Below are 20,033 nucleotides of genomic sequence, written 5' to 3' on the forward strand. Positions count from 1 at the left end.
GATTTGAGCAAGGGGTAGCTGTAAATAGTATAGGTCAGAAAAGGAATGAGCAAAGAAGTCTTGGAGAGTTTAGCGTATGGAAGGAAGGAAAGGGAACACGAGAAAAAGTACTCGTGAGGTTGTGAGTTTTGAAAATGAGTATGTATCCAAAGATGTTAAAGCAGCAATCAAATTCTACTCTCCTGTTTTCTCTTTGACTCCTCCTTGTCACACTGGATGGCATCTGTGCATCTTCTTTCTCTTCCCCTTTCTCTTGTGAGACAAAAACACTTCACTTGAACTCCCTCACATTCTGCCCTCAAGCCTGCTCCCTCCTGAAAGGACTGAGTGGCTACTAATGCCTCCATTGCCTTCCAGTTGACTCAGAATCAGCCCTGAGATTCCCCCACCTCAGCAGCATCTGGAGGCAGAATTCAGATTGCTCAGCTATAGAGAGGAGTGTTAGAGAATGAAAAGTGAGAGACTGAAATAGAATCAAAATAATCAGGGAGGGTTCAGAGCTTCATCATATATAACCACACTTGAAATCTCTATCAGTTCATTAGTTATTTATTATTCATGATTTCATGATTGTATTTATTATTTCTAATTACTGTCAGATGCTAAAATGAAATGTTAATTAAGGTAAACAAACAAAATAAAATAATTTGTTAGTGTAAGAAGAGAAGAACAAAACTTACGGGTTGTGAAAGGCTCTAATACTGAAGAGCAGAGTTAGCTGTTGTTACAAGGAGCAGGAAAGTGCACTGTCTTTATTCAGTGCTTGTATTAACTTGGACTAGAAATGTCACTCACTCATTCCAGTAAATGTAATAAGTAAAAATTTTCAGGACTCAGACATCAAAAATATTTACCTATGTATCTTTATCTGAAGAGTCTCTAATGTGAAACATATCCATTTCTCCTGCTTAACTTTCCCCTGCCATGCAGATAGTGTATCTGACTCTTAGATCACCTCCATTTGAGTACCATCAGACTTCAGTGCAGTCCTGCAACTCTTAGCTTTCCAACAGCTTTATTAAGGGTGAAAGTCATTCAGCTACTGATTCCAGGTCAGCACTGGGGTCTGCTGTAGAGAACCACCCTGAAGAATCAGCAAAAAAAAAAAAAAGTAAAAAAAAAAAGAAAACAAAGCTAAGTCTCAAAGGTATGATGAATCCATCTCCTTTTTTAAAAAAAGGAGGGGAAGGGGATTCACAAAAGAATAATACAAAGCTCAACAACTGCCTTCTCTTGAAGGCACTTCTCACAGTAGTTCAAGTGCTTTCCAAATCCAAATTTGTTAATGTTACACAGATGAAGACGTTTTTTCCCCTTGCCGCTCAACATTTGCTAAAAGCAGAAGTCTAACTCTGGATACTTTGAGCATCCTGACCAAAAATGACTTGAAATTCGCGAAGCTGTTAATGATGCAAAATTAGTTACCTGTTTTTCCTGTAATTTCTTTAACTTAGAACGCAGATGATACAGTGTGCTACATGTCTTTCAGAGCATTTCTAATGGACATATATGGCAGAAAGAACAATTAGGGATCATGGATAATTAGATCTTAACTGTAGTTCAATTCATCTAGGTATTCACTCTTTCTGTTTCCAAACCAGAATACATCAATGAGTTTTCCATCAGCGCCTTTTTTCACCACTTTTTCTTACTGTTTAGAGGACATGAATTGCAGTGGAGTACACAGAGCCAAACACTCACTGCCATTGCCCCACCACAATAATCAGTAACTATTGTCTAGGCAAAGTTCCAATGCCTCTGAAAGACATGAATATCTTCAGCTATTGCAACAGCAGCTATCATGTTTGCAAGCACTACTCGGAGATACCTCCAGAGATGTACATCCTACTTTGCAGCGTGCTGATACCTATATATCTACATCTTGCTTACTAGGCAAAACAGACATAAACAAAGGCTCTACAGAAATACAAATAATATACACATCTATACACACCACAATCACTATGTGGTTCATCATACTTTTTTTTTTTTAAATGCTGCTAGGTGCTTAGAATGCCTTTTTCATCAAGGCAGCTAAGTTACATTGTCATGCTCAATAATAATTCCATTACTTCTTTCAGTAGCTAACCAGCCAACTGTGCTGCAGAAGAAGGATGATCCTATGATGGGGCCACTATCTTTGGAATTGCATGAGTGTAAACATATGGAAGGCTGTGAGTGATCCAGATGCAATATAACAAACTGATGCTTTCTCTAATTGTTTTACACTTTTCTGAAATTTTGGGATAAATAATTTGCTTCCTACAAATACTGTTGGTTAGCTGTAAGAAAACTAAGCAACCATTTTTTTTCTCATTTGAGAGATGTTAAATCTGTCAGAAGCTGTATCTGAGAGACTTTGACTGGAAACTTAATTCTGTATTTTAAGACTGCTAAGTTAAGGAAGTTAGCCAGGCCTTGAATAACTCAGAAGGAAGCAAATTCTTTTGACAAGTACTGTTTGAAGTTGTCTTTATGAGAATGCAGAAACCACTCCAGCACCTGCCAGTGCCCAGTACTGCCATGCTGCAGTGGACAACAGTCAGAAAGAAGAAACGAAGAGGTGGCCGACCCCTGAAGAGCCCAAAGGCCAGGCAAAACACAACTTGGTGTGTCCCTATCTTAACAGAGACACCAGTGATTAAGATTTGGTGAAAAAAAATGAGACCTAGTAGCTTTTATAGTGGCTGATGAACATGGAACATCACAGTAAAAAAGATCCAAAGGAAACTAGTAACCTCACATATACAAATAATGCATTACAGGATTAACCTAATAAAGCGTTAATATTTTACCCAATCAAATGACTCCTCAATTCCACTTCTTACAAGTAATTTACTAGCTTGAAGCACGTACTTTACTTTTTGGTACATCTATGCTTAAGCCAATCAACATTAATTAACAAGAAAAGATCCCAGCCCTAATATTTGTGACCTTCTTGTGAGCTTACCATTTTGGGTAATATACCGACTTCCTGGTTGCAGAATGCAACCAGTAACTATTTGTTTGAAAGATTATAGCTGTCATATGTATTGAGCTGTCTAAGGCCAATGATTTAGATGAGATGTGCCAGTGATACCCATCATAGTTTTTCCATGCTGAGTGCAACATAATACATATAAGAATTCACATGAAGATTATCTTTAGCTCATCCATAGAATTTTTCTCTTACAAAAAAAGGATGATTTTAACTTCACTTTAAGCTGGTGTTTTGAGGTAGGGAGGAAGACATGTGCAGTCTGAGAACAGTTCTAATCCCTGAGCAAAATCTTCTTGTAATGAAAACTTTACTGCCCTTTAAAGCCTTGGCTTCACAGTTTCCAGGCTCTTTTCTAAAACTAACAAGGATGCTTTATGCACTGAGTGTAAATAGCAGTCCACTCAACCTGCCTGTGTAAGGAATATATCTGTATTCATTGCAATGACTGACATTTATATTTTATTTTCCATGGAAAAAGCTACTCATCACTTTCTAAAGCATTAAATATTAACTACTCAAAGATGGTAACTCATAGTCTTGTCCAGATACCAGCCTAACATTCAGTAACAAATCCTACCATCCTCTCATATATGCGCCCAGAGACAACTGGGTATACAATAAAATTCACCTCTATTTCAGAGCTCATAATAATATGTTAAATTTCTTAATCCAGTTCTTTCCTTAAAGCACTAAGCACATGGTCTTATCAGAAATTTGAGGAAGAAACCTTGGATATTGAGGATAAATGGCTCTTAGAATTTCTAGAGTCAAATTTCTAAGCAAAATAAGTAATTAGTGTCACATCACATTCAACATTATCATTGCTTTCCTTTTTTTCTACTAATCAGATTAAAATTTTGAATTTATACATACTGTGATTAAGTAAGGCATGTAAGCATCTGACTACTCCACTATTCTTATCTTGTCAAAGGTAGAATTTACAATACCTCTCTGAACACAGGAATGTGCAATTACCAACTGACTCAACTGAGGAACCATCCTTTGAGGAGTGGCTGAGGACACCTGGATTGTCTACTCCAGAGAAGAAGAGGCTGACAGACAACTTCACTGTTCTTTGCAGCTCTCTGAGGGTGGGAAACAGGGGTGCCAGTCTCTTCTTCCCATTAACCAATGATAGACACGCAGAAACAGCGCTCCCCTGTGCCAGGGGAGTCAGACTGGACATTAGGAAGAACGTATTCGCCATGAGGGTGGTCAGACTTTGGAAGAGGCTTCCTAGTGAGGTGGTTGATACCCTACACTTGTTGGCATTCAAGAGCCATTTGGATAATGTCCTTAATAACACACAAATTTTGGTTAGCCCTGAACTGGTCAGGCGTCTGGACTCAATGACCTTTGGAGGTCCCCTCCCACTGAACTACTCTAGTCTATTTTAACTTGTTGAGATCTCCAAAATGCACTGTCCACATGGTCTAAGATCTGAGTCCTTGGCCTAATCTAGACCAGAATTACTCCAGTGAATATGACATTTAATATCTAACATTGCATCAGCCTTGTATTTATTCTTTTTTCTGATATGAAATTAAGAAAATACTGGCTAAATATGTAAATCCTGCTGAGAATCATATTAGCATATTTAAACAATTTCTGCAAAACTCAAGAAGGGAACAGACTAAAGGACAGAGCTTCATTAAAAAAAAAAGTGTTTTTTTTTTTGTTGTTGTTTTATACTCTGATATTCTTCTTTCTTGTCACATAATTTCAGACCATATTTCCAAGGCAACGTGAACATAGTTGTACTTGAACGTATGCTAAGAGCCTAACACTTCTAGTGAAATTTTATCAAATGGAAGTCGAAATGCAAGTCACACAACTTCTTGAACTCTTAAGGCTAAGTTGTTGAATACTGTGGAGAGGGGGGCAGGCATTCATATCCTTAGTCTAAACTGACATAGTAGCAATGGACTTGCTTCTGTATGCAGTAATTCAGAAATCTTACTGGAGTCTTGATATGGCTCTTGTTCCCCAAGTTTATAAGTGCTGCTATCCTAGCTATTGAGTCCCAAGTGGTACTCCTGAGCTGTGGAAGTATTACTGCAGTCTCATTCAAGGAGCAGTCATTTGGCACCAGGAATTCAGTTTCTGTAAAGACTGTAGTAGAAAGGCAGAAATGACCAGGAGAAACTTAGCTACCCCACGAGTAGTCTTCAGGAGATGTATTCACAAAGTAGAACATAAGCACTAGCAAATTATCACTAGCATTAGCGTTCCTTTCAAAAAAGGAAAAAAAGTCACATTCACATGGGAACAGATTCTCCCTCTGTACGTAAGCAGTATATGAATGAAAGCATTGTTAGTCTAATGACTGTAATAAAGTCATCCAAAAAAAAGGGAGAAAAAGTTCCAAAGCCATACTTTCATATTCTGCCTGTTTTTACTAATCTTTTCCTACAATGCTCTTTGGCAAGGTTTCCATAGAATAGCTGGAGTATCACTATTACAGTCTGTGCATTTGGGAAAATTGCCTACAGAAAATTTACTCTTAAACTGAAATATTTACCCACTTCTAATTCTTGTTCAAGCATAAACCCAGCCTAAATCTGGTTCTGATTTAAAAATATGCCCATCAGCAGACCTAAAACGTGCACAGAATTGTTTACTATTCATAGCTTCAGACAAAATAAAGCAGTTCACAATAACCTTTGAATTTCCTTTGCTTGCAGTTTGCTGTCACCACATACTTTATTTACGGTAGGCCTGAAATAAATACTGCAGGATCAGCCATCTTTTGGTGCTGCACAAGAAAAGGAAAGCTATTAAATATTTACCATAAGTCTCACATAGCTTTGCATCTGATCATTTCAATTTCACAAGTAAAAGGGATTATTTAGCTCCTGATTTGCCAGCAAAAGGTAGTCAGTTGTGACTGCCTGGATGCAAATTGTATTCCAGCATTGGCTTGCGCTGGAAAGGGGGGATGTTGTGTCAATGCACACCAGGCAGAGAAGGCCTGCAGCTTCCCTGCTCCTCTGCAGCAACTCGTGGTGACACCAAAGCAGGCATCTTAGAGCATCGAAGGAATGCCTATGCCAGCAGAATGAGGCATGCTTATGTTACAGCATTTTCCAAAACTAAGTCAGTACATTTGGTGAGTCCTTTCCAAGGAGGCTGATCAGATTCCTTGAGTTAAGATCAAATGAATACTCCAGTGAAATGTGTTGACAAATAATACCGTACTCATGCATTGTATTTAATGTGAATTTTAAAAAGAAACTCATTTGTATCAATTAAAAATAGATTTTGCATGCATTTCATTTTCCACCTGTGAACTGAATGCAGCACGACAATAAGCAGATGGCCCAGTTTCTGTGGGACAGCCAACCAGTTGAAGATGAACTTTGACTGGCCTGGGACTAAAATGCCTGAGGGCAGCTGTGTAGCTCAAGTGACCAATCAGAAACAGATACTGTAAAATGACTGAGAACTAAACTGTAGTACGGCACAAAAGATTAGAAGTAGTCTCTTCTTCCATGACAGTTCATTACAGGGTATGATTCCGTAGCATTCCTTAGCAGCACAGGGAAGCACACAGCAGGCTCTGGAGAACTAAGCACCCAGAAATTGAAAATGAGCATTTGGAAAAGCATTGGAAGGCACAATTCTGAATGCCTGATCAAACCTCTGGCACAACTGTTTAGATATCTATCTAAGGAATTCCATTATAATGAAAAAAGTTTTGTGAAGGTTCAGTGAAACCATAGCCTAGATTAGGTGATAAGAGGCAAATTTAACAGCAAATTTAGGGAAGGAGGTGGTCAGAAAACACTCGAACACTTGACATCTACAATTTCCCAAACTCATAATGAGATACCTGCATGACAAACAAGGAGAATTCAGTTCAGGCCAGCACTCCACACAAAACACTCACTGAAGAACTATGTTAGCGTACACTGAGCGGTGCAGATTGATGGTACTTGAAGAAAAACTAAGTTCTTATAGCCAGAGAACTGCAGACTCTGTTTAGAGTAGGACAGTATGAATGAGCATCATTAATGCTTCCCTTCTGCTACATTTGATGTCTTGCAATTTGATACCCTGCACAAGTGCTGACACTATGTACATTTTTCTTGATAACCAAATGAAAAATAACCAGTTCCTCACCCTGAAAAAGAACTCCAAGGGGAATTTAAGTGTGATAATAAAAGTGAGTAGCAGCAAACACTAACTGAACTGTCAGGTTATAAACAACACTCATGAAAACTTCACGGTCAGGATCAATAAAAGGAAAGGCCATTGCTCTTGAGAGCCAATAGCCATTAGAAAAATAAAAAGCTTTTGGACTCAGAGTGCTTATGTCTAGATTTCATGTTCCATTGCTTTATCCTTGGCATTGCAGACTAAACAAGCAAGTTCACTTTGATTCCAGTGCTGCAACAGCAAAATCAAGCCACAGGTCATCTGCTAAGGAATTCCATGATCTTGAAAAATGTTTTGTAGAGCCATGTGACTACTAGACTTTAACGTCCAAGATCACTGAAATTTATGGCTTAAGTTTTCCTGTCAAAACAGTCAATTGCTAATGCACATATATGCCTTTTCCATTTGAAAGGATTCCATGTTTCCAGACTTTAATGCATATTAGATAATTGAGTGTCCCCATCTCAACAATCTGCACAGAAAGTAGAGTTTTTTTTGTCCACTCCATCCATCACTAGTGACTGACCCAATATTTTTTGCATTATCTAGTCTTTCTCTCACCAATGCAATTTTTTGTAAAATTGTTTATGCTGAGAGATCTTATCTAAATGTAAAACACAAGAATCCAATAGGAAATCAAACAGAAGACCTACAAAGAATTATCAGAAAGGATTTTCTTCAACTTCTAAATAACTCAAAACAATTTATATCATTTTTTGAAAGATGCCATATGTATCTCCTTATCTCTACTACTGATTAAATTAGAGCAAAAGTGCTGGCATGGATCACAGAATGAGGATTCAACTACATTCATCCAGGATAATGCTCTGGCTTTTTAAAATACTGTTAGGCTCAACTTCAAAAGACCACTTTTAACTGGCTTCTATCACATTCCTGCAAGGAAGTTTCCCGTTTTCACATTCTATTGTGTTCCTTTCCTGCACTTAAGCTACACCTTTCTTATCCTATCAAATGCAGAGAGGTCTCTTTCACACTCACAGGTGCCAAACCATCAATAAAAATGGGGATGACAAATTCATCCCATGTGATCAAAACACTTACGATAGTTGTTTCTAGAACAGTTGTTCATATACTTACCAAACACAAGTGTGTGTGTTCCCGTGAGAATAAGCAAAAGAAACATCACTTTTGGACTTACTTTTATCAGGAACCTGAATGAATAAGGAATTACATCTGCATTCAATGGGCTAAATTCAACACAGATACATTCACACAGCATGCAAGCCATATTGATATCTATAAAAATCCATGCTACGTGCAACAAGAACCACAGCAGATTTTAGCTGTCCACCTCATATCTATGCATTGGACACTTCAAATAAATCTAACAGGCAAAGATGAAACACATAGCCCTTAGTCACGGGTTTCATCGGATGCCGTTGGGAATGCAAAGATTTTAACTTATATCAACATACTTCTGAAGAGTGAGGCTCAGGTTGTAACTGGCTGACTTGATCTTGTTCTGAGCCTCTAAGTGAGTCATGCTGTCAGTATTGACTCCATCAATGGCTACCACAAGGTCCCCTTGATTCATCTGTGACTGTGCTGCCTTGCTGCCAGGGGTGATCTGCATGGGAGAAGAGAGGAAAAGAAAAAAAAGTCTTATAAGTCATTCTGTGCACAGATTACTTCTACGGAACCTGTCCAGAATTATAACACAAAATTTTCCTCAACTATTGCTGTTGTACAGGCAGAACACAAAATTTATGGAAATTAAACAAATACACTTAACTGACATTTCTGCAAAGGTCCAGGATACTGTCTACTTGTCATTATTTCAATTTTAAGGGGATAATTATCATAATTCATTTTGGTGTCATGAATAGAGGCATTACTCAGAACTAGAAAACTAAGAAACCACAATGATTTTATTGTATTTTTCCTCCCAAAAGTCATTTTTCCCGAACTAACTCATTACACTGATTTGACAGAAAATGAATATGTGTAAGGGACCTTGGACATGCTTTGTTTCTCTGTATTGAGCTTTATAGGAAATTATTCTGCTTAACATTAACCCACATAAAACTACAGTTCCATTAGCAAGACACCACTACATGTCCAAGATAATCTCCATCAGCCTGTTGCACATGACACTCCAAAAATAAATAGTTAATAAAAGACAAGCACTTTTAGAAATCAGAAGCTAGAATACTCCAACTACAAACCCAACTACTGCAACAACAGTTTAGAAATTCTGGTTCCTCACTATGGCATCACACTGTGTTAGCTCCAGATGCCTCATGGAATGCAGCTTCTTCAAGTGGACAGTATTCTGACCTCCATTTTACATAGCCCTCTCAGATGCAACTAGGTGACACCAATACACTACAGCCATCTATGAAATTTCACTCCATTACTGATCTCCAACTAGAGAAGAGCCTTCAAATACTTTCAGCCAGCTTTCGGTAAGCACATCAGATTTGTCTTTTGTTCTCTGCGTTCAGTATTTATAAGGTACGGATACAGGCTACCGATATTTGCTTGTATTCTTAAGGTACCCACTTCCTTAATTTCCTCACTTAAAAAAAAAAAAAAACACCACCACCCCAAGGATCATCTAAAATGCTAAACAAAGACTACAGTTGACAACACTTCTTCCATCAGTATAATAAACAATGGCTGATTGTAAGCCAAAATTCCTATTTGTCAGGATGAAACACATTGGCCTCTCTCAGTTTCTCTGATTTCTACTTTTTACAGTTCAAAATTTAGATGTTATAAAATAAAATATAAATTAACATGTAGTAGGTAATTACAACAGACGCAGAGAGAAATTTAGAGGGAATAGATAATCGTACTGGTCTCACTTACTCTAGTGGGATATTTTCTGCCTGACATGTTTTAAGAAAACAGTACCAAAATGATAAATGTGTTGGTCAGAAAAGCCTATGAAACAAAAATTCCTGGGCAAATTTGAATTTTTAACTATAGCCATTGCATCAGCCTGCCTGAAGCTCAGAGCTACAGAAAAGTTACAGAAATAAGGTGATGAAAGTTACAATCATGGCTTATAAACCAGGGTTCCTTTATTTTAAAATGAAAGGAAGGGAATTTGTAGCCGTATCTTCATCTAAGTATAACAACAGTAACAAACTCTGCACTGGATTCATTTGTACAGCTCTAGCGTTCCAGTTCCCATTTCAGAAGCCAGCACAGCATTGATGTCACTTACTCTCTAAAATTCAGGTTATTCCAGTTTCATAGACAGACGTGAGAATCTATGCAAGACTAACAATTATGGATCCAATTTATTATATCATTCAGAAACGTATCAGGAGAGAATTACTACTTCTCCCATTCTTCCCATTGGCTAAGAAAAACGCTATGTAGATTACTTGTTTCCCCATAGCTTTACATAGGAGGCATTGTTAAACTCTGAAAGTCTAATCTGTATGAAACATCTGTATGAAACAAGAATTATACCTATTTTAGCTAGAAGCTAATAGGCTACTCTGGGAAACCATCAAGTGAACCCAGAGTGCGCAGTTACAGGGGACGTCAAGAACCTTCAGGAATTGCTGGGGACAAAATACCAGCATACATATGGAGATACAGGAGAGCCAGATCTAAAGTGCCAAGGCACTTTCAAGACTATCTTGTTCCCATTTTTAAAGATCCAGCAGAAAGGAATGGAATGCAAAGTGTTTATCTGTTGGCATGCTTCTTACTCTGAAAATTCAACTCTGATCAACCATTTATTTACTAAGTGGCTGCAGACAGATCTGTGTTTTCAGGAAATCTTCAGGAGTTATTTTCTACTTAAAATGTTATTTTAAAATATTTTCAAAATGAAGTGTTAATGTTAATTAAACCTCAGAATTAGAGCAAAAATCGGAGCTGGGACTGTTCAATCGGGAGAAGAGGAGGCTCAGGAGAGACTTTATCACTCTCTATAACTACCTGAAGGGAGGTTGTACTGAGCGGGGGATTGGCCTCTTCTCTCGTAATTAGTGACAGGACGAGGGGGAATGGCTTCAAGTTGCGCCAGGGGAGATTTAGGCTGGACATTAGGAAATACTACTTTTCTGAAAGAGTGGTCAGGCGCTGGAACGGGCTGCCCAGGGAGGTGGTGGAGTTACCGTCCCTGGAGGTGTTCAAGAAACATTTAGATGTAGCGTTGAGAGACATGGTTTAGTGGGGTTATTGGTGGTAGGTGGATGGTTGGACTGAATGATCTTGTAGGTCTTTTCCAACCTAACTAATTCTATGATTCTATGATCTATTTGTCTACGCTGTAAATTCTAGTTTACTCTCATCCCAGCTTTTCCTCTAACAGAACATTACAGAACTAATACTGAATATAGAAATATAATACCATCCAGTTAAAATGCAGTTTTCATTTTGTCCACTAATGCTTTTGTCTTAAAACGTAAGTAAAACCTAGACAGAGCTATTTCAGAAAACCTTTGTAATGGTCTTAACTCACTTGCTCTAGATTACAGCATAGCTTTCAGCTGCCAGGTGTTGCAAGGGTCACAGTAAGATGTTTGCCCAAGATTCAAGGTATAACTAATATCTGTCAATTGATTAGAACAAAAGAAAATAATAATAAAAAACCAGCAAAACAAACCAGGATACCATTGACAGTAAGATCTAATTTTAATTGCATTTCTTTAGCACCCCAAGCTCAAGCACAGACTTCACGTTGGAAAGTGAGGTATATTTCTCATCTCTCAGAAAAGCACAGAAACACTTGCTCAAGCCCTCAGAAGTTTCCAGCAATATAGAAATCTGACTTCCAATAGCCCTAGCTTAAAAACCAGTGGGCAGGCTGGTAGTATCACATGTTGCTTTGAATGCACTACAGAGAATTCTTACTACACTCTGCTGTGAGGAGAGCCATATACTGGGTAAATATATAGCATAAGAGTGACAGCTGTGCCCCCAAAAAAAGGTTTGCAGTGGGTTCAGAGTAAGGACTACTTAGCAGGAGCTCTGGGAGGCGACATACAAAGTGCAGCTGCTGCACCACCTTGAGAACAAGATGTGTTTCCATGCAAGGCTCCTCAGCTCCACTCCAAAGGGAGAGAGAGAGGATCAGACAGCATTTCAGTGGCTGAGTGTTAAAATACTATCGAGAATGCTTGTATAAACAGACAGATGGACATAACTTCCCTACTGCAAGGAATTCCTAATTTACAGATAGACAAAAATACATACAGAGGCCTACACAAGTGAGAAGGTGCTAATACAGCAGCTTGCAGCATTAGTCAGGGCCTCTTCCTAGGACTTCAAGTATGCCTGCCCTCTTCCTGATTTCAGCCCTCAAAACAACACACTACACTTTCCTATTCTTATTTATGAAAAATGTCTCACTAGCATTAGAAATATGCTAAAGCACTGCAAATTAATATATTTTTCTCCTCTGGATAGCTACAAAAGAAGAAAATAGTATAAGGAAACATTCAATTCCACAGTTAGGCTGAAATTCAGAGGCAGGACATAAGCTATCAGTTACAGTGACTGTAGCACGTTTTTCTACAAGAAATGGAATGGACAGACACTAAGGATCACTAGAAAATAAAGTTTGCAGAAAGCATTACGGTCTCCCTCTTAAGTTTTTGCCACTGTTTTATATAGATGTTTCCAACAAACCTTCACAGGCTTTTTAAGCACATTAGCTCACAGTGCCTGAGAGTGGCAGGAAAACTGCCTCATTCTATGCATAAGAGCATGACCCACTGAAAGGAGGAAACACTGAAATCCCACTGCAGAACAGTTAACAGTGAAGTGATGAACACGCATATGAATCCAAGTAGCTATCTCTAGGCTGGAGACATCAGTTCCTCTCCCATCTACAATGTGAAAAAGTTAATTGAGAAATTGTATGTTTTGTTTCCTAAATGAGTAATTTCCCATCCTACCCCCATTAAAAATATGTAACAACTCCTAAGGGAAAATCAATGGTTTTCTTACAAAACATAAGACAATTCTGGACAAGAAATGACAGCAAATAAAAGAAGTAAAACTCACTAAAGTAATTCATTAGATAGAAATTCACAATTTCATCTTACACATTGCCAAAAGGCACGAAACATGTACAAAGAAACAGCCTTAGGTAACTTATCCCATACCACGTAAGCATCCTACTATCTTTGATGATTGCTTTTTTACCTTTCAAGGCCAAATGGGAGAGCTGAGCAAGACTGATTAATTGTAGAGAGGACCATAGTATACTGGAAAATTGAAGTCCTTGCACATATGGATGTTCCAGAGGGACGGAACACATATCCTACAAGGACAGGCTGAGAGAGCTGGGGATATTCAGCCTGGAGAAGAGAAGGCTCTGAGGTGACCTGACAGTGGCCTTTCAATATCTAAAGCACAGCTACAGGAAAGAAGGGGACAGACTCCCTAGCAGAATCTGTTGTGATAAAACAAGGGGAAACGGTATCAAGCTTAAAGAGGGTAGATTTAGGTTAGATATAAGGATAAAGTCTTTTAGAGTGAGGGTGGTGAGGCACTGGAAGAGGTTGTCCAGAAATGTGGATGCCCCATCCCTGGAGACTTTCAAGGCAAGGCTAGATAAGGCCCTGGACAACCTGATCTATCTGTGGTGTCCCTGTTCATTGCAGGGAAGTTGGACTAGATGGCCCTCAGAGGTCTCTTCTAACTCTAAAGATTCTATGACCAGGCCCTGGGCTACCTATCTAGTTGTGCATATCCTTGTTCACCAAGATTGGAAAAGACCTGTAAGATCATCCAGTCCAACCGTCCACCTATCATCAATATTTCTCACTAAACCATGTCTCTCAACACAACATCTAAACGTTTCTTGAACACCTCCAGTGGCAGTGACACTACCACCTCCTTGGGCAGCCCATTCTAGTGCCTGAGCACTCTTCTCAGAGAAGCAGCATTTCCTAACGTCCAACCTGAATCTCCTCTGGTGCAACTTAAGGCCATTCCCTCTAGTCCTATTGTCAGTTACATGAGAGAAGAGGTCGACTCCCACCTCACTACAACCTCCTTTCAGGTAGTTGTAGAGAGTGGTAAGATCACTCCCGAGCCTCCTCTTCTTCAGACTGAACAATCCCAGCTCCCTCAGTTGCTCCCCATAAGGCCTGTGCTCCAGACCCCTCACAGCTTCATTACCCTTCTCTGAACAAGCTCCAGCACCTCAATGTCTTTCTTGTAGTGAGGGGTCCAAAACTGAACACAGTACTCAAGGTGCAACCTCACCAGGACTGAATGGAGGGATGATCACTTCCCTACTCCTACTGACAACACTATTTCAGATACAAGCCAGGATGCCACTGGCCTTCTTGGCCACCTGGGCACACTGCTGGCTCATGTTCAGCCGAGCATCGACCAACAGGTTCGTTTCCTCTACACAGTCTTCCAGCCACTCTGCCCCAAGCCTGTAGTGTTGCCTGAGGTTGTTGTGGCCATAGTGCAAGACCCAGCACTTGGTCTTGTTGAACGTCATCCTGCTGGCCCCAGGCCCAGCGATCCAGCCTGTCCAGATCCCTCCATAAGGCCTTCCTACCTCCAGGCAGATCAACACTTCCTGCCAGCTTGGTGTCATCTGCAAACTTACTTAGAATACATTCAATATGCTCCTCCAGTTCAATAAAAATATTGAACAAGACAGGCCCCAGTACCAACCCCTGGGAAACACCGCTCATGACCGGTCACCGGCTGGATTTAACTCCATTCACCACCATTCTCTTGGCCCAGCCATCCAGTCAGTTCTTTACCCAGCAAAGAATGTATGTGTGCAAGCCATGAGCTGCTAGCTTCTCCATGAGAATAGTGTGTGAGACAATGTCAAAGGCTTTGCTGAAGTCTAGGTGACCTTTAAAGGTCCCTTCCAACTCTAAGGATTCAATGATTCTATGATATCACTAAACAAGTCTAGAGAAAATTTCCTTTTTGCAGCTACCACCTTCCCAAATAAAATGTACTAGGCTTTTTAATAAAAATATTTTTTCTTAATTTGTTTTTAATAGGACAACAAAACCCACCTTAAGTGAATACTTAGGGGATCTGCAAAATATGCTATTGACATCTTGAAGAGTTTCTATTTATACTAAGCAGAGCTGAGCTGGCATGCTGCAGAGGCACACGTAAGTGGCCTCTCAGGATATGTTTCATTTCAAGTTAGGAGGGAAGGTTACGATACATGTGAGAACACCCAAAATAGCTTTGATCTACCTCTCTTGGATATCAAGAGCCACTATATCAGAAGCACAAAGATTCTGTGGGACATCCAGTCAAACACAGTTCAGAACACTCTGTGGTCAAATCCGTACTGCAGCAGCAGAACTGCTGTCAGCACTAGAACTATCTAGTTTACCTCAGCCTTGGGGATACCACAGCATAGTGGAATGACACTTCCATAATCAGCACTACATATTTTCTTCCTGCTTAATACTACCACAAGACTGCTGTTCATCTACAATACATAGGCTCCTCAAAGACTGAGAAAACACCCTCCTTGTCAAGATAAATAGATCCAGGTGATAGAACAATCCAAATGTAAATGATTTTCAGCTGTGAAGTTAAAGGAAGCACATAGGCATTGTTTAATGGGAAGAAAGTTTTGGGGGATATTTTGAGTGTAAATGCTTCTGCCCTTGGTTAGAAGGAATTCCAGCCATTCTCTCCTCTGTCCCAGCTTCACCTTATTTGGTTGAAATGTTCTCAGTCTTTTGTTTAAATAAATAAATAAATGGAAATTGAGATGTTTTGGAGCTGAGTCTGCAAGAAGAATGACCAGTCTATATATACCAACTCTACAGATGATAATCAAATGTGGATGGAGCTTTTTAAAGGTTGTGCTGGCATAGCCAGAAGACTACACAGCTCTCTAAATCTTGTATGGTATTACCAGTAGTAATCTCTATTCTCCCACACTTCATCAAAAAACAGCTGTTGTACCTATTCAGTCAACTTTCATCATCATATATTGTGCCATGATAGTGTGCTATTAACTTCTTCTTTGGTACCAGAGTTTAATATTGTTAATGCAAATTACATTTGAGAATATAGCTAAGGCACTGATGCTTTACCTTTTGCTGATTTCCACAGGACAACTCCCTGCAGCCAAGTTACACTAAGCCTGTAAGTGCTTGCAGGATCACAAATGCCAATTTTTTTTTTCCCAAATGCTTCCTTCTACCTACCTCTATTTTTTTCAATTTGAATTCATTTTAGGGCAATTTTATAAGGTAAAAGTTTGGCTTAGTTATCAATGTACCCTTCAGATTTTCACAGCTTTCAGCTTATTTCAATCTACGTTCTGCATTTTAATCTCCTGATAGAAGCAATTTGTCTCATCTACCCCTACAAACATTAGTAAGAAACTGAAGGTTTTATGTCTTTTCCTATTGGCCACTATGGTAAGATTTTCTTTTAAAGTTCATTCTGCTTAAGGCCCTTTGTTGTATATAACCAAGACCACAATGCTTTATAATTTTGAAGGAGTTTTGATGTCCTCAGCAGCAATTAGGCCTCACAGATAGGACGTCTGAGACAATACTGTGTGTTTTTGTTTGACATTTAGTGGCCTGCAGCCACTTCTGATATTAAACAGCTCAAAATAAAATAGCTTTTACTTTGAGCACATCCTGAGGCTGAAGCACAGTTTTTTAATCTGTAGGTCATTCTTCTGCTCCTGTGTGTTTGTAACTTTGGGTGCTTTGATGCAGCTTTACAGTTAACTATTCTTTTTAAGTACATATTTATTGAGTCCCTTTTGTTTCTGCCTGCCAGGGGAATAATTCCTCCTCTGATCAACAAAGTGCTAGATGCTAGTTTGATGTAGCAAATAGCAGTCCTGTCCCTAAGTGAAAAATGTGTAATATTCAACTTCATGCTTTGCCTGCAGAAGCTAATTTAGCAAAAAAAGGCAGAAGAGAAGATGAAAATGTAGCACATGTTCACAGAGACAAAGACATTGAATCAGAACTAAATTTGCATGAACTACATTCAGTATCATGTCACGATTTTGTCTTCAAGGTTTTAGAGGCTGTTCAATGACAATCTCTTTCAGCTGGATTGCCCAGCAGTATCAGAAGCAGCTACCTATCAAACACTCCTCTTATCTTCAAGAGTAAGTGTTTTGCAACTGTGGCATTCATCCGTGCACTGGGAAAAAAAAAAAAAGCATAAACTTCAAAACTCCAGGAGGAAAATAACTTAAATTTTAAAGTGATTTATAACAATAACAATAATAATAATAATAATATTAATAATAATAATAAAGAACAGTACTTAAGTTCTTCAGAAGGAAGTGCAATGCAGATTTCTTCTGCAATATGCTGTGCTATATTTAGCGGCCAACAACATCCCGCCTGGTATCCCAGCAGAGTCCCTGGAAAATACTGGAGATTTCAGGAAGAAAAAGAAGTTCTGGAGACTGAGGATGTTTATTTTACCCAACAAAACTTAGTAGCTTAAGCTTTGGTCTTGTGTTTCAGTCAAGTAAAGATGCCAAAGATGTATTAATGTACTAGCACTGCCGGTAGATAAAGGCTATTTCAGATTCAAAGTAAAAAAAAAAATTACATTAGTAAGATGGAAAAACAGTATTATTTATTTAGAAAGAAACAGCGATTTTTGTTTAACTAGAATTGCAACAAGGGTAGATTCAGTGACCATAAAAATATTACCCACTTGCTTTCTCCTCTCCCCTATTCACAATCAAGCTTATGATGAAACATGAGGCTAAGTAAGATCTGACAGAGTAGCTCCTATATAATATAGGATTCACGAGCTTGTTTCATTCCTGGCCTGAAAGAAGTTATATCAGTTGGATGTGCCACACACAAAGTTTAACCTGGCATTCTTTCCCCACTAAGTACTTCCCTGTGAGCTCCCTTTCTTATCTGCATTTTTTCCTGGAATTTTTTCTTAGAAAAATTCTTTTAGAAAGCACTACATAGACGAGAAAATATATTCTGAAATGGTACAGAAAGTCTTCATTAAACCAACATCAGTATTGTTTGTAAGCAAGTATATCCTGAAAAGTACAATTGAAATTACAGGTAAAGTAAGAAAATGCAACATTCAAGAAGGGTGCACTGAAAGTTTTAACAAGAACATCCCATAAATTTGAGAAACTGTAAGCAGATAAAGAAGCAGATCATTTAGAAAGAGCTTTAAGAAATTAATGACCTTAAATGGTTAATACTTCATCTAAACTGAACTGTGTTTGAAGATTCAAACAATGCCACTCACCTTCATCACTGTCTTCTATTTTTATGCCCAAGTTTTAGGCTGAAATATGACTCAAAAATTCCCAAACACTGCAAGGAAAGATATTCCAGGGAAATTTCCATCCCAGATAAAGGTAGGAAAATGTGATCTCATGACTCCTAATTCAGCAGAGTGCATGGTTCAAGCAGACTCAATTATCTTTGGATAAAGTGACCGGGTTTTTAATTTGCAGATGGGGTTGGTTTGTTTTTTTTTTTGGGGGGGGGGTTGTGGTTGTTGTTGTTTTTCCAAACTCCCAGTCTCTAGAGTTCTCAAAAATAGTGAAGCATTTTTACTTTACTGTACCTTCCAATGGCATATTCACTATATTTTTAGAAAAATATAATTGCTTCCATGATTGGAAAAAGAGAAGCTTTGACTTTTATTTTTTGCTGTGACAATTAAGAAATTTGGACTCCGTGCCAGCAGTAATATCACGTGTATTAGCTATTTCTCAGCATTCATCTACCAATCTTTTAGGAGCTAGAGAATGACTGTCTCGTAGATAAGGAAGTCTAGATCAATGTTTCACCCAGTTCTTTCTGAGTACTTTGCTTCTTTCCTGTTTTATCTCATCTAGAAGTGGTATCTACCATTTAATGATATAAGCAGCAACAAGTTAAGGCTGGATTACTCTTCTGAAGCACTCAGGTTTTAGTGGAATTCTCTGGGTAGGGCCTTGAAGCATGCCCTCTATGTATGCTCCTCAGCTCTCACTCTTCTGTACATTCCTACTTCTTTCAGGTAATTAATCATACTTGGAAGGAAACTAATAGCAAATTATAAGGATGTCTACCACTTTTGTTGTATGCTCAGTGGTATAGAAGTTTAAGATAGATGTTTGAAAATGGATTAGGCGTCTACCTAATAAATGTTCTTAGGTAAAAAAGTTTAGATGACTAAGTTATATGTGAAAATTATCCTTATTCTCCAGGTATATTTAGCTAAACTTTACGTGGATTAATGTGCACCTATTCCTTAGTTTAAGATACTCATTTATGCTTGATTCAGAGCATGGCTCACTATGGATCATGAAGCTGTGTAACTTGTACATGAAAATTGTTCTGTGGGTGCTTCACTTCCATGTCAAAGCTATTTTTTTTACTTCCCATTTTCCATTCCTTCCCTGGAAACTGCAGACATTTTTCTCAGCAGCACTGGAATCAGAGGTTGTAAGGAGCTACACACCTAGTCACAGTAAATTTCAAAATTCAGCATGACCAAATTGGGAATTTTCCCCTCCTGGTTCAGGGTAAATACACCAATTATGATAATTAGTTTGCATAGTCTGTGCTGGAATAGATGTTCACAGGGCATCTATTTACGTAGGTGGAAGGAATGCATTCAAGTTAAGAATTTGAGTTAGCAGTGCTTTCCTTGGCCACGTTAGACACTAACTTCTGCAGCAGAACATGTTATAAGCTACTGGTTTTGGAGAGGCAGCAGCAAAGTTTTCACTTGGCCAAGAAAACGTGAGAAAGTTTGAAGTGGTCTGCCTATTACCAATTTGTCTTTTCCTTCATCGAGCACCAAATGAATTACTAAACAATTCTGTAGATGACAAAATATACAGCAGTTACTTTTATAGGGATTCCTTCTGCTAACTAAACTGTTACTTGTCTGTCACAAATGAGGAATGAAAGGAACACATGAAAAAAAAATGTAACTCTCC

General features: G+C 38.6%; 1 protein-coding gene across 6 annotated transcripts in view; it reads right to left on the reverse strand.

The window, feature by feature from the left end:
- The window catches only part of LDB3 (LIM domain binding 3), a 125,467-nt gene that overhangs the window by 78,641 nt on the left and 26,793 nt on the right, over positions 1 to 20,033 (reverse strand). For 5 of the 6 annotated variants that reach the window (XM_021399650.1, XM_021399651.1, XM_021399653.1 and 2 more), the window contains exon 3: positions 8,575 to 8,726. The exons of the other annotated variant lie outside the window; for it this stretch is intronic. In XM_021399650.1, the coding sequence (XP_021255325.1) occupies positions 8,575 to 8,726 (152 nt within the window). The remainder of the gene's footprint in view (positions 1 to 8,574; positions 8,727 to 20,033) is intronic. 6 annotated transcript variants of the gene reach the window in all.

Source organism: Numida meleagris, chromosome 5 (genome assembly GCF_002078875.1).
Source record: "Numida meleagris isolate 19003 breed g44 Domestic line chromosome 5, NumMel1.0, whole genome shotgun sequence".
NCBI classification, from domain to species: Eukaryota; Metazoa; Chordata; class Aves; order Galliformes; family Numididae; genus Numida; species Numida meleagris.